The sequence below is a fragment of the Schistocerca serialis genome, chromosome 2 (assembly GCF_023864345.2).
Source record: "Schistocerca serialis cubense isolate TAMUIC-IGC-003099 chromosome 2, iqSchSeri2.2, whole genome shotgun sequence".
Classification (NCBI taxonomy): domain Eukaryota; kingdom Metazoa; phylum Arthropoda; class Insecta; order Orthoptera; family Acrididae; genus Schistocerca; species Schistocerca serialis.
The window spans coordinates 411206944-411232068 of record NC_064639.1 but is presented as its reverse complement, the minus strand read 5'-3'; the positions used below and the strand labels follow the sequence as shown (position 1 = coordinate 411232068).

Below are 25125 nucleotides of genomic sequence, written 5' to 3'. Positions count from 1 at the left end.
GTTGCAGCCAGATATGGGTAATTTGATGGTCAGGGCATTTGGGAGGATTCCATGACCTAGGCAACAATACAGGGACAGCATGTGCGAGTAGGATCTGGCTAGGGGTATGTGATTTTTTCTGTATTGGCACAGATAGAAGGAGCAATGATTCCTAAAGGAAGATAAAAGAAATGTAAAAATACACAAAATTATGTAAAATTATGTGGGAACATCACAAAAGGACAGAACTGAAGCTCAGTGAAAAAAGATGAAACCTGAGTACATAGGGCCTTTAGCGAAAAATGAAAACTAAATAAAATCAATGTGAAAATGGGATGAGATCAAAGTGAAAAAATAAATAAAAAGAGGATAACAAAGTGGGATTCAGGTTGGTTGGTGGATATGTGTGAAGAGGGAAGCAGCAGATGTAACTGGATTAGGAGAGGTCACTAATGTGTGTGGCTGAGTAAGCGAAGAGGGGTTACGGGTACGGGGTGCAACGAAGTACATGTGGCACAGAAAGGTACTGCAAAACATGCGAAAATATACTACGATGAAGGGAGGTTGTGTGACTGATTTCAAGGTCTAGTAATAATTATATGAGCAGGAAGGATGTGGGACACGACACACTGCCGCAACAATCTGCACAGTCATTTGGACACTGAGTAATGTAATGAAATAGATAATAGTACAAAAGGGAAACAAAACTGAATTGTGGGATGAAAGGGAAGCAGTTATATAAAATCAAACAATGGAAAGTCCAAGACGAAATAAGAACAATAAAGAAAGGACAGATGGCTACTCACCACATAGATCAGGCACTGAGTTGCATACAGGCACAATGGAAATACTACTGAAAATGTATAAGACTTTGAATAACATACTTCACCAGTAGTAGAACTCACAACATTTGTCACTATAGATGCAACGCCATAGAAGGCTAGTCTGTCTGGAAGGGACTTCTTGGTGTGGAATGGGCAGCAGCTGATGGAACAGAGGTATTGCTGGTAGTGATAGGTTTGATGTGGATGGTGGTACCAATGTTGCCACCCTTGAGGTGGAGGTCAACATCGAGGAAGGTGGCCTGTTAGGCTGAGGATCAGGTGAAATGAATGGAGGAGAAAGTGCTGACATTCTGGATGAATGTAGATAGGGTATTCTCACCCACTTTCCAGCTCACAAAGATGTTATCAATGAACTGGAACCAGATGATAGGTTTGGGATTCTGGATGGCTTGAATGGATTCCTCTAGATGGTTGTTGCGTATGTTTGCATTGGATGGTCTCATGCTGATGCCCATTGCGGTACCACAGATTTGTTTGTGGGTAATGTCATCATTGGAAAAGTAATTATGTGCAAGGGTGTAGCTGGTCACAGTAATAAGTAACGTGGTTGTAAATTTAGAGTCAGTTGGTAATTGAGAAAAGTAGTATTCAATAGTGGCCTTGGCTGTGATGAGCAGAGTGCCAGGAAGTAATCGAAGAGTAATTGTGGGGAGTTGGTGGAGGAAATAATTAGCATTTTTTATATTGGAGGTTATGTTACAGGTAAAAGGCTGAAGGTGTGGTCAGCAGGGACAGGATTCTCTCTGTGGTGGCAGGATAGCCTGGATAACCCAGGGGCATCCTGGGTGATTGGGATTATGAACTTTAAGAAGGATACAGAAGGTAGGAGTGTGGTGACAGGTTCTGGGATGGAAGGGATAGGAGATCCTGCTGGATTTCTCGAATGCAGACACTGTGGAAGAATTTGTAGCTGGAGGTGTGTAACAGCTGCCAGAGACCATCCATGAGGTAATCTGTGCTGTTTATCATCACAGTGGTGGAGCCTTTGTTAGCAGGTAGGATTATAAGGTCAGGATCACTTCTTATGTGGTAGACTACACAGGTGGGAACTCTCACTTCCACACATCCTTCACTTCAGTATCCCCCCTGGCCTCAATCTTCACTAGTCCCTGTTCGCCACCTACTTATTCCCTTCCCTGTTCCCATTGCAGAACACACCAGCATTCTATCCCACCAGTGCACCCACAAGACCTTTCCTCATCCTACTTTCCCTTCCTCATCTCTATTTCCCCCTCCAGCACAGCTTTCTGATGCTGCGTTTAGCAGCTCAAACATGTCCAACCATATCTCTGCATGCTTCCACAAGCAGCACTAACATCTGCCCCCACCCCTACCCTCCAACCCCCATCGCCCACCCCATGCTGCCTCCTTACTACCCATTACCCACCCTAGCAGATTTCTGCTCACATCAGACACAGTCAGGCGTTATTGGATGGAGACAATAGCCATGTGTTTGTGTGAGAGTTCGTCGCCTGAGAAAAGACTTTGTCCATGAGCTTACATATTTCCAGTATTCTTTTTACTGTGCTTATCTGCAGCTCATCTCCTGTACAAGGTGAGTAGCAATTATCCTTTTCATATTGTTGTTGTTCCATCTTGGAACTTTTTGTTATTCAAAAGACTTTGTCCAATACCTTAATAACATCCAACAGTCTTCTTTTAAATGTGCTCTTCTGCAGCTCAATGCCTCCTCTATGTGCTGAGTAGCAATCTATTCTAATTCATATTGCTGAAAGTACAGTTCTGCATTACACTATCATTCACTAGATAAAACATGAAGTACACTATTAAAGACATTCCCATGTCATAACTCTTTGTTTTAATACTGCAAATTTACATCCAGTGAAAAAGCTTTCTGTGTATGATAACACATTCCTTAAAATGGATTCACTTAATGCAGTACTGTACATAGGGTGTATACAGCTCTTCACATAGAAGTGCATTTTATTGAAGTCTAGCATTAACTGCTCAAAGGTACTCATTGAATTTTGGGTACACAATCTGCAAATTTTACTGTAATACTATAAAGTAAGGCCAGATTATAATTACTGTGAAAAATCTGGATCAAGATTTGTTTGCTTCATGGTCATGGCTGTGCATCTACTAAACACTATGAGTGCTCATGACATCCAGAAATTCTATGACTGATAAAGTTGCAGCAAAAATTTCTAAAGCTGTTTTCAACAATTGCCAAATGAACGCATGCGAGCATGGTGACACTGCAAAAACAGGACATGTCCACCTCATATTACACCATGTTTTGAGCACAATAAAGATGGTTTGAGTCCCCACCAAAACAAATTGAGTAAAAAATACTTGAGAGTTAAAATGCAAGTTCATTAATTTTTTTCTAAGACTTCTTGACAGTAGATGAAACACATGTACAGACCATGGGTGACAGAAGATGAAATACCACCAAAGCATGTAAAAATTGTTTGATCTGCACAAAAGTCATGACTGCCATTTTATGGTGTTTTTAGAGTGCCTGATGTTCACAGACTATCTTCACAAAAGTACCACCATCACTAGGGAGTATTAAGATTCGCTTTTAGACCAACAAAATGATGCTATGAGGGTCACACCAAAAGAAACGCACAATTTTTTTTTAAACATCCAAATTATTTTCCTTATCTTTGATATTTTTACAGTATGTTGATGCATTCTTAAGAGATAAAAATGCCATTTTTTCACATAATCTCTGCTGAATATGCTGCGTATTTTCAGGAGTCTGTGCAGTGCTTGGTCTGCCGCTGTGTAGTAGATTCTGAGTATTAGTGTGATCACTTTCACCACATAATCTTCTTGCCTAATGTCAAACTATCTTGTGATCAACAGTGTCATCCCCACAAACTTCTTCAATCCCTGGAGAATGTTCCTCACTGTCTCATTCCACAAGAAAGGAACTCTATAACAGCACGTTGCTTCAGACAAACATCAAATGGAATAAGCTATCTTGCAGAGGTGGTATGACAGCACGATTTGTGGAAACAGATTGAATGAAATTTGGATACAAGCAGAAAAATATTTTTATGACCTCTGTGAAGTGAAAAGATGTAAAAGAAAAGTTGGAGTTTGGGGAGGAAAAAAAAAGAAAAAAAAAATGTTGTGTATTTCTTTTGGAGTGATCCTCACATTTAGGCTAAGAGAACACATTTCAAAGAGAAGATACTCTACTTCCATCACTGAAATGCTCCATCATACACATTTTAGTTTATCACTGTACAATTGCATTATCTTCACTTCAAAGTGAAGTTCTTAGATGCTGTATTCACTATGTTTGTTCATGGTATTTACTTTTTATTTCTGAGACTAAGTAAAGAATTGGGTGTACAAAGAGCCATATCAAATGATAAAATTGAAACAGATACTTTTTTGTAGCTATAATGAAATAGTACAGAGAATTTCATTCGATTAAATGCAAATTGCAAATTTATATTTTAACCTAATACTTCTTGTTGAGTTTCAGTACATGCACAACCACGCAGCCAATATATTAATGTGTAATATAAACAGTCATCTAATTACAGCTTACCATGTTTAGCTTCCATATCCATAATCATTGATGAGAGCTCTTTTTCCCTTCCACCTGACTGTTTACTTGGAGAGGATCTAATACCAGCATCTCTTGTAGCACTTTCTTTAGCCATTTTTGCTAGGTTAAGCTGAAAGAATAACAAAATCTCTCACATATCATCATAATACAAGATATTGGTTATATGAGACTTGTAATGATTTCTAGAATTTCTATCACTGTTCTAAGAACCAACTATAAACATAAAATGTTTACCATTTAGCCAAGTCTAACAATGTTTGCATGAACTTTCATATTCCTCTTTCGACACCTGTGAAAGTATGTTCTTTCACATGATTCTCTAGCACTTGCTACTGTTCAGTTTCTTTCTTTCACTTTGCTTTCCCATCTTCATTGAACACTCATTTCCAAAACTGGAATTCTCTTCCCATACAACTCAACAATTGGCTTGGAAAATAACTGTTTATCTGCATCTCATTACAGTGAAACTACTTTAACGTTGCCTTCCCAGCCCTATAAAATCAGTACACAAATGACTTAATAATGCTTCAAGAATCCTCCCTCACAAATGGTTTCAGAAATTTGAAATATAAATTTGTGTGACAGGATTGCTGTCTTCCTTAAAGCATAACTCTTGAACGTATGTACGTGTGACACTTCTCATTCACTGCAATTATAAGACATAACTGCTGACATAGAGCACATTTTCTGAGTCTACTTGATATTATATCAAAAAAATTAGTGCATTTCTTGAAACAAACTGTGCAGGGAACAAAAACTATGAATAGAAATTGCAAATTTATATTTTAATAGCATGGACTAAGAGTAAACAAAAACTATTTGCATTATCACTGTTTTACTAACATTTATTCCGTATCTTTATCCCTTTTATCACGATAAGGTCCTCTGCCCATCCCCCACCCCCACCCATCTATTGCCCCATTCCTGCACTGTGGTTCATGGCGACAGTTACGTGCTTGAGAATTGTGCAATTAAAAATGCCCAAGCTCTTGAACGAATAATATTTCAGACAAAACTGACTGAAAACTACATGGAAAAGGGCATTTGTTTTCACAGGTTGTCATTAACCATATAAAGCCTGATGCAGCTTATCACAGACATGTTTACTTTCAATACAGATAACAATCTCACAAAAACTTCTGGTATGATCCCTGAAACTTATCAATATCTTGAATGCACCCTTGTCCCTTCCAAGTCTGTTACTTTCTTGCATTTTTGTACAGATCTGATTATCTTTCTTAAATGAACTACAAATAATTATGGAAATCTCTGAACCTCTCCATTCTAAACCCTGTGCCCCTGACTGCTTTCTAAAATGTGCAGCTGATGGTAACAGATTAGGAGTGATTTGAATTGATCTGTAGATAGAAGTGCAGAGATTTTTGAAAAATCTTTAAATTCACAGACACTCAGGACCTGGTATTGACATGGCACACACAGTAAGGAAACGGAGCAGGTTGCCATACTAGATGATTTTCTTCGGTGAAGTTAAATGTCTTTTGTTGTGTCAAAAGTAGAACCAACTGATCCAAATGTTCGCTCTCTCTCTCTCTCTCTCTCTCTCTCTCTCTCTCTCTCTCTCTGTGTGTGTGTGTGTGTGTGTGTGTGTGTGTGTGTGTGTGTGTGTGAGAGAGAGAGAGAGAGAGAGAGAGAGAGAGAGAGAGAGAGATTGATTGCTTGAAAGTAATGTAGGTAATTATGAGAAAGTTAATTAGTGATCTGAAGGAAAAATGGAAACATTTCACGACAGCTGCTGCCACCTATATCAATGAGGTATCAAAAAGTTCATATTTTAAAGACCTAATTGTTTTGCACATGAAAATTTGCACTAATGTGACATTTAACTGTCAAACCGCTTTCCTCAAACTGAATATTAAATTCATCTAAAAACAAAGATGATGTGACTTACCAAACGAAAGTGCTGGCAGGTCGATAGACACACAAACAAACACAAACATACACGCACAATTCAAGCTTTCGCAACCAACGGTTGCTTCATCAGGAAAGAGGGAAGGAGAGGGAAAGACGAAAGGATGTGGGTTTTAAGGGAGAGGGTAAGGAGTCATTCCAATCCCGGGAGCGGAAAGACTTACCTTAGGGGGGAAAAAGGACAGGTATACACTCCCACACACACACATATCCATCCGCACATACACAGACACAAGCGGATGGAGCATGGAGGAGCATGGAACAGTAGCGTGACAATTTTTTGCAGGCAATGACACTTTCTCGACAAAGTCTTGCCGTGCTTGTGATCACCAAATGTTTTGACATCTTTTCATATTGGGTGCAGATTTCAAAAGGATCTGTAATATGTTAAAAGATAAGTTCACTCTTGATGATGTGCTCTATGGCAAAGTTATGTCTGAAGTTGATTTGAAATTGGAGAGCGTGAAGCAATTGCTTCACATCTATCCAACAAATGCACAGTTCTTTGCCTGGAACTGAGGCTTGTAAAAGTTTATAAAGTTTGGGCCATCGACACATACTCGGAAATGTCAGAGGATGCAGAAAAGTCAGCACTGAAAGGGCATTGAAACAAAACGTCAGTGATTGTGGTGGAGTTGCTGATGAAATCAGTATTGCAGTAGCCCACAAGACAACGTAACTTGAGTGCAGTAAGCACTCAAATTATGTTGACGGTAACATTTCAGTTAGTGCCGATCTCACCATTGGCACAGTGAGTGAAACTGTTGAGATGGTAACCACCGGAAGTTCTCATTTGGTTTGTTGTTTATCTCAACATTTCAACTAAAGATAAACATTTTTATGCTATTCAACCAATACCAGTTGATTATGATGGCAAATTAAGTATGACAATCCAGTGACTTCAGCTGCTTTTGACAATGAGCTGGGCGATAACTGCTTGCCTCTGACATTGAGCCAGGCAACAGCTGTTCACAAGTCATAAGGGCTTACTTTGCCCTCAGGTGTTGTCTACTTGGGCAGACAAGTATTTGTTACTGGTGAAGTCCATGTGCTGTGCGAAGATTTTGATCTTTGGACTCTTTTTTCTTCTTTTTTTTTTCTGTATACTGACGAAGACCAACTGTTATATGGCTGCATCTCACCGCATCGTCAAAGAGTATACGTGTTTGAGTGGCCTTCCACTGTTTGATGCAGAGCTTGAACACAAAATGATTTTTGGAAGGGACGTGAGGGTATTTCTTTTAAAAATAGCAGACTAAGTTAGTTTAACTGCTAGCAAGCCCAAGGCAAGGAATTTCTAATTTTGTATTACACTGTTTAATTTTTTGAAAATTGAAAAATTTATTATCTTCAATTGCAATTTTATGTAACTCTTAAACTTTATTTGCAAACAATAGAAAGGAGTGTGGGAGAGGGGGGGGGGGGGGGGGGGGGGAGAGAAAGAATAAGAGAGGTGTGTGGCTTAGCAGCACACACTGTTCTATAGAAATCTTATGATTGCTAGTAGCTGTATCCAGACAGTCAGTCATGGCTTCACTCTGACAGATGTTACTTGCATGAGACAGCCTGAGGTTTCAGCTGAGATGTGTCACTTCCTTACAGACAATGCATTATTAAGTACATATTATAAAGCAAAATGATACTTTTACCAAATACCAAATGGGATAAAACTTTGTACAACAGTGTGATATGTCAATAGCTAATCCTTGTATCTACAGTACTTTTAGAGATACTCAAAATCACTTAAAATACCAAATATAGAACTTACAAAAATCAGTAACATCCTCGTAAGTTCATAACTAGTCAATGGAGGATTTAATTAAATAACTAGCTTTTCAGTAGCAAACAAAAAAGATTACACGTAAAATGAAATAAATTTCAATTTTGGTGTCTTTAACATTTTTATTAAGTATTGCCAATTGCAAATGTTTTCTTACTTGAACAAATGAAGGAACAAATGTGGTATGTATCTGGCATGTGAATATTTGCAGCTGTAAATAGCTGAGTGTATGGAAGTGTGTATGTCAATGGGTCACATATAATGGGTAATTTTGTATATTGTAATATGCCAGTTTACAGTACTGGCGGAACAATAAAGGTATTTCAGAAATGTTGACATCTACAGAGGGAATTAAGTTGTTATTTGTTTTGCTGATGCATATTATTTAATACATTTGTCTAAAATAACTTGATAATGTGAGTGGTTCATAATGGAAAAAGCAGGCTGGTATGGATCAAACTCAAAAGCTGATTGGCTGAGTTTGGATGCACCCAATCAGAAGACTGCACTTTCACGAGTATCTGTACCATAATTGGTATTGCTATCTGGAATCTAAAAGACTCAGTGTTCAGATACAGTGATGATCAGACGTGTTTGTGCTGAGCTCTACAAAGACATCTGAATTTTGAGTTGCCATGAGATTTAAAAGATCATGGAGTGCTGGAAAGTATTACTAATGAACGTAAATGACGAATGTGCGAATTCAGAATTTTCTATGTGACTTTACTTCAACTAACTTGAATTCTGTATGGTGTATTGTACAATCATAACCTAGCACTGATAGTTCAAAGTGAACACTAGCCAGGTATTGAGCAAGTACTAAATAAACAGACAATCCATGTGTCTTTTCAGTGAGAGGTGATGGTGGAGACCTTGAACCGGCTACGAAAAGTGATTGTGCTGTACAAATGAAAGTCACATTTCAAACTGTAATGTGTAATTCGAACTTGGTGGCATAAAATTGTACTTGAAAGTAACAATATTACAGTTTTCACTCTACAACTTTCTCTCATCTGGTAGTTAGCCAAGTCTGGAACTAGAAAACAACGTCTACACATTGTCAACATGTTTGGTGTGGAAATTTTTCTTACAGCTTTTGAAGCTGAAAAACACTACTCACAGCTTCAGGAGAGCCACGCACAGCAAAAGAAATCACTAAAAGGTGAGTGGAACATTCTTGAGCTGGCAACAGACTGTGCTGTCATAAAGTGTTATCAGAAAAACTGTCCTCCTCCAACTATGCGGAACACAAAGTCAGCCTTATAACAATGGTCTACTTAACTTCAATGTATCAGCCAGCACTGGAAATTTCAGTTCGTTGCAAACAACTGTAGGTAGTCGTAAGCAGATGTGTTCACTCGAGACAACATGTCCAGGTGGAAGCACTGATATTAGCCGACCTTAGGGTAGATGATGTCCTAGCTATAGACAGGCTTTTGAAGTGGTATGACAGGCTAGCCAAAGGTCATTGTCCAACACCATGGAATAGACCGCCATGCTGGTGCCATATGGAGCTCTCCTCTTGCTCAAATTGTTTCTTCCACCATTCTCACAAGGTTTGCCCAAACTTCCAAGAATATTGCACGAATTTTGGTTGGTCAGGCCGTGTGGTATTTGTTTGTTGTGGCACTAAGAGGTGAAACCCATGCAAGTAAATCCCATTCATGTAATGCAAGGGGAAGCACAACAAAAGTGCTGCGAGTAACCTACAGATAGCCAGGAATTCAGTTCAGCTCCATATCAACACAGACACAACAGCTACATTGTTATCAGCGGAAACATATATCCAATTGGGGTTCCCTCCACTTCCATGGTGTGGCATAGTGTTACCAGGATTCTGCCAAATTCCAATTCTTGTAAAAGGGGTGTGGGTTGACCAAGGAACATACATTCTGGTCAGTAGACAGCTGAGACTTGTGGTCGTTTAGCATCTCTCTTTTAACAAATTCAACTTTACCATAGTGGACTCAGCTCAAGTTATCTCTGAAATCATGCAATAGCAACAAATTAATGAAACCTGTGACCTATTTGAGACTCGTGGTCATTTAGCAAGAAGAAATCTCTCTTTTAACAAATACCAGTTTACCATAGCGGACTCAGCTCAGGTTATCTCGAAATCATGCCATAGCAACAAATTAATGAACCCTGTGACCTATTTTCCATCCTACTGAATCAAGAATTGGGGTGTGCAAAAGGGTTTTCAGCCCACTTTGCATTCAGAGCTGACACCTATCTGTAATTTTTGACAGATTAAATCTAACTTTGGCACAGAAAGGGGTGAATTATACTGGCACTAAAGTCTTTGGTCACTTACCAAATAGTATCAAAAGTCTGACAGATAACCAACAAGTATTTAAGAAGAAAGTAAAAGAATTTCTGAATGACAGCTCCTTCTACTCCATAGAGGAATTTTTAGACATAAATTAAGAAAAAAAAGAAAAAAAAATATTTAAAAAATAAAAAAAATAAAAATAAAAAATAAAGAAAAACAAAAAACACAAAAAAATAAAGTTGTTATATTAACTTAAGTATGTTGTTAAATTAACCTAATTATGTCATGTATTAGAAAATTCGACTCGTTCCACATCATTACGAAATATCATATTCATGATCCATGGAACTAGTATTAATCTAATCTAATCTAACAGTACATCGTATTTCATACACAAAATGGTCACAGTTCAAAAGACATACCAATTGGTCACAGTTAACAAACTCTGAGTCCCATCAAACCTGTGGTGATCTCAAGCGTACAGTAAAGACCCAAGCATAACTGACACATGTCCCTTACCAAGGATAGAAATTACAACAAGATTAGTAGGGAGCCACTGCCATATGAACAAACCACTCATTTTGTGCCAAAATTTAGGGTTGCAAATTCCTACGACCTTCCAGTATTTTCTCATTATTTGTGTCTTTTATGACATAATGTATGATCTATTAATGCTATATGGTATGTATGTCTGCACATTACCAAATTTATGTTAAAACTACTGGGCAGTCGAAATTAGTTAGTAGTTTGCGACACAACATTTTGTTCAGAAGACATATTTTGACACCTTTGTGCAATCTTCTTCAGGTTTCATGTTATTTCTAAGTTGTGTCATTAAAGTTTCATATTTACAGAATATCATTCTTTGATCAATTATGGATCGGCCAAAATACACTGTTTCATCATCACAATACATTTTCCACGTGTGATGTATATATTTTGTGGAATTTTTTAATATCATTATCCACTTCACTTCACTGTTAACTGTTTTCATTAAAACATATTAATAGAAGAATGAAAGAGCTTTCGACCAAACAACCCAAGAGTGTTAATTAGCCACTATTGCTTATCAACAAAATTGACCGAGATCCTCTATGGATGCTGAAAATTTAATGATACAGCAAATTAATTTCAACTTGATACTAAGCAGTGTAGCCTTCCTGAACTTTAATATATAAACACAAGAATGAGTGCATGTCAAAACTGATGTTTCTAAAATATACCCTGAGTTGCAAACTTATTTTTAGGCTTGTGGATCCCAATTAATCTAAAATGGCAAACACGTATCATTAAATTGTAACTTGAGAAAAGTATGCTACATTCAATGAACAACATAGCACAGCCCGATCACTCTCTCCATCTCAATCAGACATTGTTCCCAACCAACATACACACACGTAAAAGACCTCTCCTCCAATATTCACATCTTGGCAGTTTCTGCATATTGAGAACTTCTATGTCTCTTGGAAGTAAAAGTAAATAATTGAATGCTCGTGCTAAAGTAGAAGATATAAACTGAATTTCCTTGTTCACACAACAAAAATCTTTGCCCTTAACCCTTTCACAGGCCATGGGGGAAATACTTTCCACTAAATGCATTTCTTTACAGCATTTACGAGAACATGTGTTAACCACTTCTGTATGCTCCTGGCATCTAGTGGCAGTCTGCTGCACCAGCTGCAGTTACTGTTTGTTGTGAAATATAGCCTTCAGCACTGTGGGAAGTATAGATCCCACCAAACAACAGTTTTCTAATGGTTCTTGGGAAGTGTGGTTGCCATCAAAGTAGTTTCTGGAAGGGGCTTGGGAAGTATATTTACACAGAATTAATCTGTCATTTGTGGTCCTTGGGAAGCACACTTACCACCAACTTAGCAGTATCCCAAAGCTCTTGGGAATATGTCTTACCATCTCTGTCTATGCCTGACATCTCATGGTAGTACATTGCACCATATGTATGAAAATTGCTACAATAATCAGATTCTGTTTGTTGTGGGATCACTGCAGTTGTCGAAACACAATGCTTTGCTTCTGCAATATACATTATTGTGACCTGTATCAGCTCATACATTTAGTGCGTGATAAAGTTTCTGGGATTGTTTTCACATTGTGGTAGGTAAACTTCAATATCTATTTTTTAAATAAAATAAAAAAAAACATAAAATAAAAACAGAAAACACTGTTCATTAATTTTTATGTATAATGGCGACACGTAACAGCTCACAAAAGGGAAGAGGGAAATCCATTTACCATCATAGTTTTAATATCTCACAAAGGCGCCATGATGATACATGTACCAGCACAGTTTTTGGTCATAAATCACAAAAATAAAATTATCAAAGAATAAATATAGTTAGTTGACCACAATTCTAACAGAATAGTAAAACAATTATCATCACTGTGTTGTTACAAAAAATGCACCCACAAAAGGGTTAAGATAATAGCCCCTTTCAGGCTGTTAATTCCAATGATTTCCAGTATTTTCTCAAGTAATCCCAATGTCCCACTTGCCAACATAAATACATACAGTGTTTTCCTTGTTTAGCTAGGACATTACAGGTTCAGTGCTTGATAATTATTTTCATATCATATCTGTTTTTTACATATTACAATAAAAAATGCTACTGGTGACCAAATAACAAAGCAGGATACGTGTTCTAGCAATGCAAAAAGTACAAATAACTTGAAACTCTTCTTCACTGTGCAAATTATCTGTGATTGCTGCTCAAACAAACCTAATGACTCCTCGTGTAAGGAATATCTTCCACCCTTCCATGAAATTACCATTTTACCAGATAATTTAATGAGAAGACAATTGGTAAGGTATTTGGTACGGTATTTACAATAATAGTAACAATTCAAATAAATGGTAATACTCTCATAAAGCTCATATGAAGTCTAAACTGGATGATACAAACTTGGGAAATCAAGCCATGTCAATCCAACTTACATGTGAATCTGTGTAAATAACAGAAGGACTCGACACCATTAACCATTCCCCAAAATCTTATAGTGCAATATGTAATGAGCAGCCCATTACAATAATATAAAACAATAACAATCATGATTATTATTCGCAATACTTTCGATGCTACAGATTGCAACAATTTGCCACCTGATATTTTGATGTTATTCCCTACTATTCATCTATACACTGTACCTCCAACACAGGCCTTAACGATATAAACTAGAAGATGGGAAGAAACAATACCTCTCGCTCAAGTGATGCAACCTGTTCAGAAAGCCGTAGGTTTTCACGCCTGCTGTGCAAGAGATCTCCATCAGCACGATCGAGACGTTGTCGAAGTGCTGTTATTTCAGCCTGAAGTCGAGCTGCTTCCTGCCGTGCCTCACGTTCAGCTCGCTCAATCATGAGTCTACTTGAGGTAAGCTCTTGCTCCAAGGAACCACGTTCTGCTGCGTTCTGTGACGCCTCACTCTGGAGACCTGCTGTACATTAGAATCTGGCAGATGAGTGAGCACCAGCACTTTTCATCACACAATGAAAAAAGTATTATTTAAGATTTAATACAACAGGCGCAGAATTCACATTATGAAATTGTGTAACACAGATTCAAATAATATATTTTGTGCAGTGAGGGGAAATTTTTCTCTTCTGGAAACACATCCTTAAAACAGCACTGTCCTTGCAGGCAGAGAGGTTTGCACATTCATAGAACTAAGAGCTATGCAGCCAGTAGCATAGTTACTCACACACTCTCTCAAGCTAGACACGTCTTAGTCAATGAACCAGAGATAGTGTCCCTCACAGTGCCGTATCTTCCTACTTCCTGTCTCCATCCTTTCATTCTTTTAAGGAAAGAGTAGACAAACCTCGGCAGCTACAAGGAAAGCAGTTCATCCAGTGGAAGGTTACTGCCAAAAACAAAAACCCATGTCGTCCAGTTTGGGGATTGGTGATGAGTTACAACCCCATCACAGAAAACTTGGTAATGGTAAACAGAAATAAGGACTCCTCCAATCTTCATAATACAAAATAGATGAAAAATGTGAAAACAAGGTACATGAGTTTGGACATGGAATATTCACAGTTTCTACAAAACAGGTGCCTAAGTCAGTCTAGTCAAGGAGGTGCTTTTAGTCCCTTTACAGGAAGTTCGCTGGGAGGATAATGGTTACCCTTTATGTAGAAAAACATGCAATCTTTCATGGAACCTGTGATCCAGAGCACAAATTACGTATTGTATTTTGTGCGAGTAAGGCTCTAGCTGCTAATACATCTGAATTTTCATCAGTGACCACTAGAATAGCAGTATTAATAATAGACACAAAGAGATGTTAAATGTCACTTGTGAACTTCCATGTTCTCACAAAAGGAAATACTCCCCAAACAATGGACAAATTGTGTGTGGCATTGGGGACTATGGTGGATACCATTCTGCATACAGTTGCAAAGTCCAACCAGGCAACATGAATGCTGAAGTGGGAAGAGAAGGCGTACTCAATTCAACAACTGGAAGAAACAGTTTACAAGAAATCAGCAACAACAATGCTATCATGTTCATCACCTCTGCAATACAGAAAGTGATATTCACAAGTAGTACAAATTTCCAAAGGAAGAATATACACAAGGGAACTTTGGTGTCACCAGATGTTAAAAGAATTAGTCAAATATATCATATTGCAGCTGATGTAAAATCAAAGAATTAAGTGATGGGTGTAAAGACAGAACAGGGTACAGAGCGTGGGAGGATCTACTTCCTAGTAAAATACTGGCTACATGTTCAATCCAAACCCGAAGTCAAAGTCAAAAACAGTCTTAAGAAAGTAGTACACTACCACATCGATATTCTCTGAGACACTGCAGAGAAAGGTGAATTTCACCTACAGTTCAGCAACTTCTTTGAAATTCTGAAGGAAAAAGATTCACAAAAGAACACAGAAGAAAGGTGGCAAACGTAGTCATTAATAAGAAGGTCAGGGGAAAGAAGATTTGGTCTGGCAATGACTGCATTAAAGCATTAGCCAAGAGGAAACAAGCCAAGGAGATCTGGACAAATGCACAAATTTTGATCAAGACAAAACACAGTTCGAAGAAGTACAAAGAACTGCCCAAGCAAAGCTGAAGGATAGCAAAGAGAATGTAACTCAAATGAATGACAGAGAAGTTTCAACAAGATTTCTCAGAAAAAGGGGCTCAAAAGATGTACCACAAACATAACATCTTTAAGAAAAGATACCATACCCATAAAAGTTTGTCAAGGGCAATAAAGGGACCATACTCACCAATGAGTTCAACATCATTAAAAGATGGAAAGAATACTTCAGGGAGCACCTCAACTGTGATGAACCTAAAGATCTGTTTGAATTCCAACTCGTGACTTTATAGATTTAGATTACGCATCATCTACACTGGAAGAAATGAAGAATTTGATAATGAAGTTGAACAAGAACAAAAGTCTAGGAGAAGATGCAACCCATATGGAAGTCAATAAAGCTGGAGGGGAGAGATTTCACAGGAGAATTCACCAAGTAACAAAGAGGATCCCAGAAGACTGGAAGACAGCAGTCATCTGTCCTACACACAAGAAAGTTGACTAAAGGGGCTGCATCATGTACACAGCAATCACACTCATGTGCATCTGCTATAAACTGTTTACTGAAGAGAATCCCACCATTTGCAGAAGAAATGAGTTGTGAATATCAGGGTGTTTCAGAAAGCATGGCAACAGCTTACCACCAAGAAGACGTGAGTATTTGGTAAAGACCTTCCTGTGCTCTTCATGGATTTTAAGAAAGTGTACGACTGCATTCACTGGGAAAGCCTGATGAAATACACGAGTTTGAAATACACACGAAACTCAACACCTAGTTAAGAGTTTTCTCACTTACTCAAAAGAAAAAGTGAAGTTTGGGAGTGAAGTCACATAGAGCTTTGATATAATCACACAGCTGATACAAGATGATGGTGTGTCTCTAATATTGTTCAACTTGGCACCCGAAAAGATAATGAAGGAATAAGCAACAGCGTAGAGGTGGCAGTGAGCAAGATTAGTCTCCTTGTGGATGAACTGAAGGCCAAGTATCTGGTATTGAGCAGGACTCATGCCTATTCAAGAGATTCGCTCCAACTGCTGATAGAATCTGATCCTACAAAATGGTTGACAATTTTAAATATCTGGTGGTGACCTTTAGAGAGGACACATCATGTGATGCAGAAATCAAAGTGAGCATCAAAATCACAGACCAACTGTACTTCAGTCTCAGTCAACTTTTTCAATTGTGCGGTATCTCAAGGAATTTCCAAGTTCAGCTGTACAAAAACAGATCCAACGCATAGTGCTGTACAGATGTGAAACTTGCAGTGTCCAGTGTGTTTTCAAGTGGAAAGTTTTTAGAAGATCTATGGTCTGTTACAAGCTGATATCACTGGGGAATGGAGGATCTGGCATCATTGTAATCTAAATGAGATCTATAGCAGACTAAATATTGTAGGTCTCATGAGAACCAAACAATTTGTATGGGAAACATCAATAGTCTTTGAAACTGAAATCCACGGAGTTTACTCCCCATGGAAGAAGATGACTAGGAAGACCAAAGAAAAGGCGGAGAGATGGAATCCATAAGATCTTGCTGCATATCGAAATAGAGGGCAAAAGTAGGAAACAGAACCTGGTGGAACAGGAGTTTTGTAGCTGTGCGCAGCCCTCTACATCTGACTGCATAAAAAAAAGGAAGTGGGAAAACTTTAAAAAGTTCATTTAGAATTGCTAAAAAATGTCTATTGTATACATCAACAGTTTGAAATAAATGGAAATGACTGATAAAAACCTCTCTAGAAAAGTGATTACAAATGGGGGAAACTGTGTTTAAGTTCTAGGAGCACACTTGTTTCATGAGCAGATATCAGAAACAGTTTTACATTGTCACAGAAAAGCTGCTACTGAATTATTAAACTTATCTGACCACTCACGGCTTCTAATTAACAGACCAACCCTGAAAGAGCATTTTAGCGCACGAACTGTTTAATGCAAGGATTTCAACCCATTAAATGTTTCGTACAGTACTTTCTAGACTCTGTACCTTAAGTGTTATTAATACAAAAGAGATGACATACAGCAGTGCATTAACCCTGCGTTACTCGTGCGATAATTCCTGACTTGGTTACTTGTGCAGATGACAGGTGTCACCCATGACATAAACAGTGTATTTGGGCACTTTTACCAGTGTAAATGGATGGTTTTAGAAGTGTTTTATTTATATATAAATTTTATTTGTTTAGTATACACATACAGTAAGGCATACACTAGGTGACAAATATTTTTGGCAATTGTTTGCACATAGCTCCAGTATCTCTAGATAGCAGCCAATTTATCATTCTCTCTGTGAACACCTCTATCAAGGATACTATGAAATCTGAGACATCTCAAGTGCAGCCTGAATTGGTTTTTATTCATGCACAAGTAGCATGATTCAATTCTGTTGCCCTTTTGAGTTATCCCACAAGCTTGATAAACTATTTCTAGAATGTCTCAGAGATCCACACACATATTACCAACTGATAGAGCTCTGCTCTCAAAGACATCAGTTTCTTTAGCATTCCTTCCCCTAGAAAATTTACCACAATTTACCACAAATTTCATATTAGTATACGCTGCAGCAATGGGTATTAATTACATTTTCATTCAAGAATAACTTAATATCTGTTTCTGTCTGTTATATGAGCATCAGTTTTCAGTCCAAGTAAATGCTTAATAACTTTACAAGCTCTTATTCAAACAATGGTAGAAAATTTACTTTTCCTCCATTTAATTATTCCATCTTTTCATAAAAGAAATACATCATCTTGAAGCATTTCTTCCTGTGACTCAAATTCATCATTTTCTGAACAGTTCTTGTTCTGTTCCCGAATCACGACTGCTTTCATTTACACAATCCTCATTGTATGTGTGGTGTCACCGCCAGACACCACACTTGCTAGGTGGTAGCTTAAATTGGCCGCGGTCCATTTAGTACATGTTGGACCCGCGTGTCGCCACTATGTGATCGCAGACCGAGCGCCACCACAAGGTAGGTCTCGAGTTACGGACTGGCACTTGACCCCAGTTGTACGACGACATTGCTAGCGACTACACTGACGAAGCCTTTCTCTCATTTGCCGAGAGACAGTTAGAATAGCATTCAGCTAAGTCCATGGCTACGACCTAGCAAGGCGCCATTAGCCTTACATAGCAAGTGATAGTTTGATAGTTATCGTATGAAATGTCTCATCACGAATGCTGTAATTCACATCAAAGAATAAAAGATAAGTATTCGAGGAGCTGCATACTTTTCTTGCATACCATTCACTACTTATCCTGTTCCAGAATTCACACCCGTCTGCGTTAGATAGCATGCATTTAGGCCGCCTCTATCTACAAGGTGTTGGCACATTTACCAACACATCATTGGCTACGAGACAACGGAAAGGGTCTTGTTCTTTCTAATTGCTTACATTTACTTGTGTCATGGCTTCGCCACAATCTCCAGATGTACTGTCCGAATTTTATCGCTTGCAGAATCAGCAGACGCAGGCGTTATTGGATGCCCTTGGACAGCTCGTCCAGGGTCAACGTGCCATTCAAACCGATGCGGCAGCCGCCACTTCATCGCTCCCGCAGCCACAACCTGCAGTTGCACCGCAGTTTCGCAATTTTGATGCACAGCACGAGACCTGGACTGAGTGGTCCCGCCAGTTTGGATTTCATCTCGCTGCCTACAGAATTCAAGGTAACGAGCGGCAGCCTCACTTATTGTCTTGTGTCGGCGTGCAAACGTACCGTGTAATAGAGAAATTGTTTCCCCGACGCGAAGTAGCAACTCTGTCCTACGAAGAAATTTTGTCGGCATTGGACGTCTATTTCAAAGAAACAGTAAATGTCGTTGCAAAAAGGTATACGTTCTTTCGTACAAAACGTACGGCCGGTCAAACTAATAGGGAGTGGGTTGCAACTTTGCAAGGCCTTACTAGGGATTGTGCGTTTGAATGTGACTGTGGCCTTCCTTATTCAGATACTATGGTGCGTGATGCAATTGCACAGAACGTTTCTGATGTTCGCATACGGGAACAGATTTTGAAACTAGTTAATCCCTCCCTTCAACAAGTGATAGACATATTGGATAGACAAGACACGCTTGACTTGGCTCAGGAATCATTTGAAACTTCGCCAGCCGTGTGTAACATTAACCGGCCTGCCGGGCGCGCTAAGCGGCCCGGTAAACTGCCCTCGCACACGTCCGCACAGCTGCCGCCACGCTTTAAACCAGGTGTGCCGCGCCAGCTTACAAATGCAGTGAAATCATGCCCACAGTGTGCAACTAGACATTCGCGTGAAAATTGCCCGTCACGCCAAGCTATTTGCTTTTTCTGTAATAAGAAAGGACATCTTCAAAGTGTTTGCCAGAAAAAGCTCAGATCAGACAATCACAACCATTCCAGCCCCATGGACATTCATGTAGTTAATTTCACTTCGTCCAGTGCCACTTTCTCTAACAGTGACTGTGTTCGTCCCACAAAACGTGTGCGTCGACGTCGCCGGAAATCGCGTCAATTAGCAAGTGATGCTGTACCTGTATCAGTTCAAATTGCACAAGACAGTCGCTCTTGTCGTCAGCAGGACAATAAACTTTTTGTAGATTTGGACTTTAATGGCACGGTCGTACCATTCCAGCTCGATACCGGAGCTGCAGTTTCATTGCTCAATCACGACACGTACAAACAACTGGGCAAACCTCCGTTGCGTGCTGCAAATGTTCAGTTAAAAAGTTATTCAGGACAGCTTCTCCCTGTGTTAGGACAGTGCACCCTTCTTGCAACATATAAGGGACAAACAAAACTTGTGTCATTTTACGTTCTCCGTTCTTCTACTGCAGTGAACTTGTTTGGCTTAGATTTATTTCAGTTGTTTAACATGTCTATTGTAAATCAGGTCCTATCTGTGAACCAGACTGTGCCTTCAGACAGTGTTTCTCGGCTATGTGAAGAATTTGCAGACATTTTTGCACCGGGCCTTGGTTGCGCTAAGAACTATGAAGCACATTTGGAACTGAAAGTAAACGCGCAACCGAAATTTTTCCGAGCGGGCAATGTTCCCCACGCATTGCGTGATGAGGTCGCAAGAACATTAAATGATTTAGCATCACAAGGTGTGAGTGAATGTGCGCAATGCCTCTTCCATTTCAGCTCCGCTTCATAGCTTACGCCGTAAGGGTGTTCCGTTTCTCTGGAAGACGGAATGCGAACGCGCTGTTCGCCAGTTGAAATCGGCGTTGCTTTCTAATACTTGCCTTACGCCATTCGATCCCCAGAAACCCCTTTTGTTGATGGTAGATGCATCGGATTTCGGGATCGGTGCTGTGCTTGTGCACAAAGTTGGCTCGCATGATCGCCCTATTGCCTTTGCGTCAAAATTGCTCTCGTCTGCGCAAAGAAATTACTCGCAGATAGAGAAAGAAGCTTTGGCTCTCATGTTTGGTGTTACTAAGTTTCATGATTTCTTGTATGGTCGTCATTTTACCATCATCACAGACCACAAACCTTTGACGTCGCTTTTTCATCCGAACAAGCCTGTACCTCCGCGTACAGCGCAGAAATTCATTCGCTGGTCTATTTTCCTCTCGCAGTACCGCTACGATATCTTGTATCGGTCCACTGCTAAGCACGGAAATGCCGATGCGTTGTCCCGTTTGCCTGTTGCTGAGGATAAAGCATTCGATTCTTCCGACCTTGCTTGCATGTTCATTGATTCAGAAACCGATGAAGTGGTCGAATCGTTTCCGATTGATTTTCGTCGTGTAGCTACAGCCACAGCTGCTGACCCTGTCCTTGCTACCGTTTTGCGTTTTGTTGCTACGCAATGGCCTTTGTCACAGTCTCGGATCGAGAATCCGTTGGTTCGCCGATTTTTTGCTCACAAGGAGAGACTTTTTGGTTCGACGTGGTGTTTTGTTGTTGCGTTCTGATAATGATCAGTCCAGAGTCGTGGTCCCACGTTCGTTACAGTCCTCTGTCTTACGGCTTCTTCACCAAGGACATTGGGGTATAGTGCGAACGAAACAACTTGCTCGTCAGCACTGTACTTGGTTCGGAATCGATGCTGCGATTACGAATATGTGTTCTTCTTGCATGGCGTGTGCCGAACAACAATCCGCACCGCCGCGGAAAGTCTTTGCATGGCCACAAGCCACTTCCCCTTGGCAACGCTTGCACATAGATTTTACTGGTCCATTCTGGAATGCTCGATGGTTGGTTCTGGTAGATGCCTTCAGTAATTTTCCTTTTGTTGTCCGGATGTCTTCCACGACGTCCTCTGCCACCATCCAAGCATTGTCTGCTATCTTTTACATTGAAGGTCTTCCGCAGACTATTGTTTCCGACAATGGCCCACAGTTCATGTCCGCCGAATTTCAGTCATTCTGCCAGGCCAATGGTATTGAACATCTGACATCCGCGCCATTTTCGCCTCAGTCAAACGGTGCCGCTGAACGATTGGTCCGGTCTTTCACGTCACAGATGTTGAAGTTGAAAGAGTCGCATTCTCGGGAGGACGCGTTGTTGCTCTTTTTGTCTTCGTATTGCTCTCAGCCCCGAGATGGTCGCTCACCGGCTGAGTTGCTCCACGGTCGTCCTCATCGAACCTTGATGTCTTTGCTGCATCCGCCGCATCAGGTTCCTGTGCAGCGGCAGACTCCTGCTTTTGCTCCAGGCGACGTTGTATTCTATCGCAACTTTTGCGGTTCACGGCGTTGGCTCGCAGGGCGCATTCTTCGCTGCCTCGGCCGCGCGATGTATTTGGTTTTGGGGGCCTCTGGTGAGGTGCGTCGGCATCTCAATCAGCTGCGCCTCTGTCGTCGCACGGGTTCTGCCACTCCCCGTCTGCTTTCAGCGACGGTGCCGTCCGGTCAGCGCCCTGTGGACCCATCTACTGGCTCGCCTCATCCCCAAGTGTTACCGACGATGCCTTCCATTTTGCCCCATGGCGACGCGCCGCCGCAGCCGCCGCCGCCTGTTCTCCCGCCGGCGCCGCCCGCATTCGACGCTTCGCTGCAGCCGCCAAGCGCCTCCCTGGGTCACGTGCCGCCGAACGCTTCCCGTGACCAGCTGTCCTCCGCCATGGAACTCTTGCCCGCTCCGGACCACATGACATCATCGCGCGTCGGGTACCCCGACGCAATGGAGGTCGACCCTTCGGCCCCTCCTGTCTCTTTACGGGCGCATACACCGCATGTTGACGTGCACCCTGGACTAGGTTTTCAGGCGTTTCCTAGCTCCCCTCGGACCGAATGGCCGGGTGCGGGTGGCACAGCCTCGCCTGTTGTTAGGCTCCCCACCTCATCGCATACGTCAACATGGAGTCCTCCCCACGGCGGGCGGAAGCCTTATAACACGACCGTTCGCCGATTTGCGGAGGAGGAATGTGGTGTCACCACCAGACACCACACTTGCTAGGTGGTAGCTTAAATCGGCCGCGGTCCATTTAGTACATGTTGGACCCGCGTGTCGCCACTGTGTGATCGCAGACCAAGCGCCACCACAAGGCAGGTCTCGAGTTACGGACTGGCACTCGACCCCAGTTGTACGACGACATTGCTAGCGACTACACTGACGAAGCCTTTCTCTCATTTGCCGAGAGACAGTTAGAATAGCATTCAGCTAAGTCCATGGCTACGACCTAGCAAGGCGCCATTAGCCTTACATAGCAAGTGATAGTTTGATAGTTATCGTATGAAATGTCTCATCACGAATGCTGTAATTCACATCAAAGAATAAAAGATAAGTATTCGAGGAGCTGCATACTTTTCTTGCATACCATTCACTACTTATCCTGTTCCAGAATTCACGCCCGTCTGCGTTAGATAGTGTGCATTTAGGCCGCCTCTATCTACAAGGTGTTGGCACATTTACCAACACATAAGTATGAATCAGCAATATCACTGTAAGGATCTACATCGCTCATCTCAAGCAAGCATTCCAGCCAAACATCAGGATCTCTGCTAAACTCTGCCCTAGGTTTTTCCTTCGACATTTATTCCACAAACTAAAAATATAGTGAATATTTACTTTTTGTAGGTAAGTATTCTAGGTAAAAATCAAATTAACTGTAATTTATTAGATACAACTAAAATTATGCATATCCAAGTTGTACTGACTCTAAGAAAGTAATAAAATAACAAACACTACTTTGTTTCAGGTTGTAGCAGTAATTCTCGCATGGATGAATAGTGTCCTCCAGCTACAATAGTGTTTCATAAACTATGCAAACTGCATAACTGAAAGCCAATGATGGCTGAAAATAATGGATGGAGAGTTATCAGACAGGTACTGAAAAAGGCACAAATTCAATGCAGATCACACAGACAAAACAGAACGGGAAAATCATGTGGATGGCAAGTGTCGTGGGTGTGAGCAACAGAGGGGGGTTACCTTATCGTGAAGTTAATGTACAATAATATACTGTTTGGCAAGAAGAAAATGGAACAAATACAGGAAAATAAATGAGAAATTAGTGTAATGTATGTGGCACACAAATCAAAAGCTGAGTGAGTTTCAGTAAGACACAGTTAAGTTAACAGGAAGACTGTTTTCAGCAAGTTCAGAGATAAATTTATGTGCAAATGATAATCAGATTATATAATAAGAGCCAACAAACTGTGGGTTGATCGCTTAACGTCCATAAACATTACAAACCAATCAGAACAAAAAACATTATGAACTAATCAGAATAGTAAATCAGGTATGAGGTGCATCCATAAGAAAGTTTCACACTCGTTCCTCTCCTAGTGAACTACACCGATGAACCAAAACATTACGACCACTGCCCACTTGTATGCTGCATGGTGGTGCTGAGGGCACATGATACAGTAAGAGAAGTATATGAGCGGAGCAGAAACAAATGAGGAATCATTCTAGTGATGATAAGAGGCAGAAATGGTGAAATCTGCCAACTTAGATGACTCTGACAAAAGCCAGATTGTTGTGGACCAGTGCCTGGGAGCGAGCATCTCGGAAATGATGAAGCTGGTCGGCTGTTTGCATGCTACTGTTGTGAGCGTCTATGGAAAGTGGTAGAAGAATGCTGAAACTATGAGTAGGAGACAAGAGGTTGGACGTCCATACGTCATCACAGAACATGGTGATAGGAGGCATATCCGCTCTCTAAAGTACGATAAGCGGCGATCTGTGGCACATCTGATGACACAGTAAAGTGCTGGCACAGGCACAAGTGTTTTGGAGCACACACAGCTGAACATGGTGTTGCCCGGCACAGGACCGCTATGAGTTCCCATCCTGGTCCAATAACATCGTCAGTTAAGACTAAGTGGGCACAGGATCTTCCAGATTCCATTATCCAGGTGAAAGGCTGCTCAAAACATGCAGCACACTATGGACACAGGCCAACAGGAGCAGTATCACACTAGGGGGGGACACTCATCTGGGCTTTCATGGGACTTGCAGTAGTAACTGAAGGCACCATGACAGCTGTGGACTACGCAAACACTATTAGGGACCACCTGTAACCCATCATGCTTGATGCCTTCCCCAACAGTGGTGGAATCTTCCAGTAGGATAATTGCCCGTAACACAATGCCAGAATCGTGCTGCAATGGTTTGAGGAGCACGATAACAAACTCAAGTTGATGTCTTGGCCACCAAAGTCTGGTTATCTGAATCCGATGAAACCCAACTTGGTACACTATCGGGCACCAGCTCCGCATCCGTAAACCAACCGCCCATAAATTACAGGACATGTGTGATCTGTGCATAGGC

General features: G+C 40.7%; 1 protein-coding gene across 5 annotated transcripts in view; it reads right to left on the bottom strand.

Moving 5' to 3' along the window:
• The window catches only part of LOC126457249 (serologically defined colon cancer antigen 8 homolog), a 234878-nt gene that overhangs the window by 126205 nt on the left and 83548 nt on the right, over positions 1–25125 (bottom strand). For 4 of the 5 annotated variants that reach the window (XM_050093402.1, XM_050093404.1, XM_050093405.1 and 1 more), the window contains exons 8-9: positions 13570–13808; positions 4357–4486 (exon numbers count right to left, since the gene is read on the bottom strand). In XM_050093402.1, the coding sequence (XP_049949359.1) occupies positions 4357–4486; positions 13570–13808 (369 nt within the window). The remainder of the gene's footprint in view (positions 1–4356; positions 4487–13569; positions 13809–25125) is intronic. The other variant, XM_050093403.1, reaches the window with a different exon arrangement.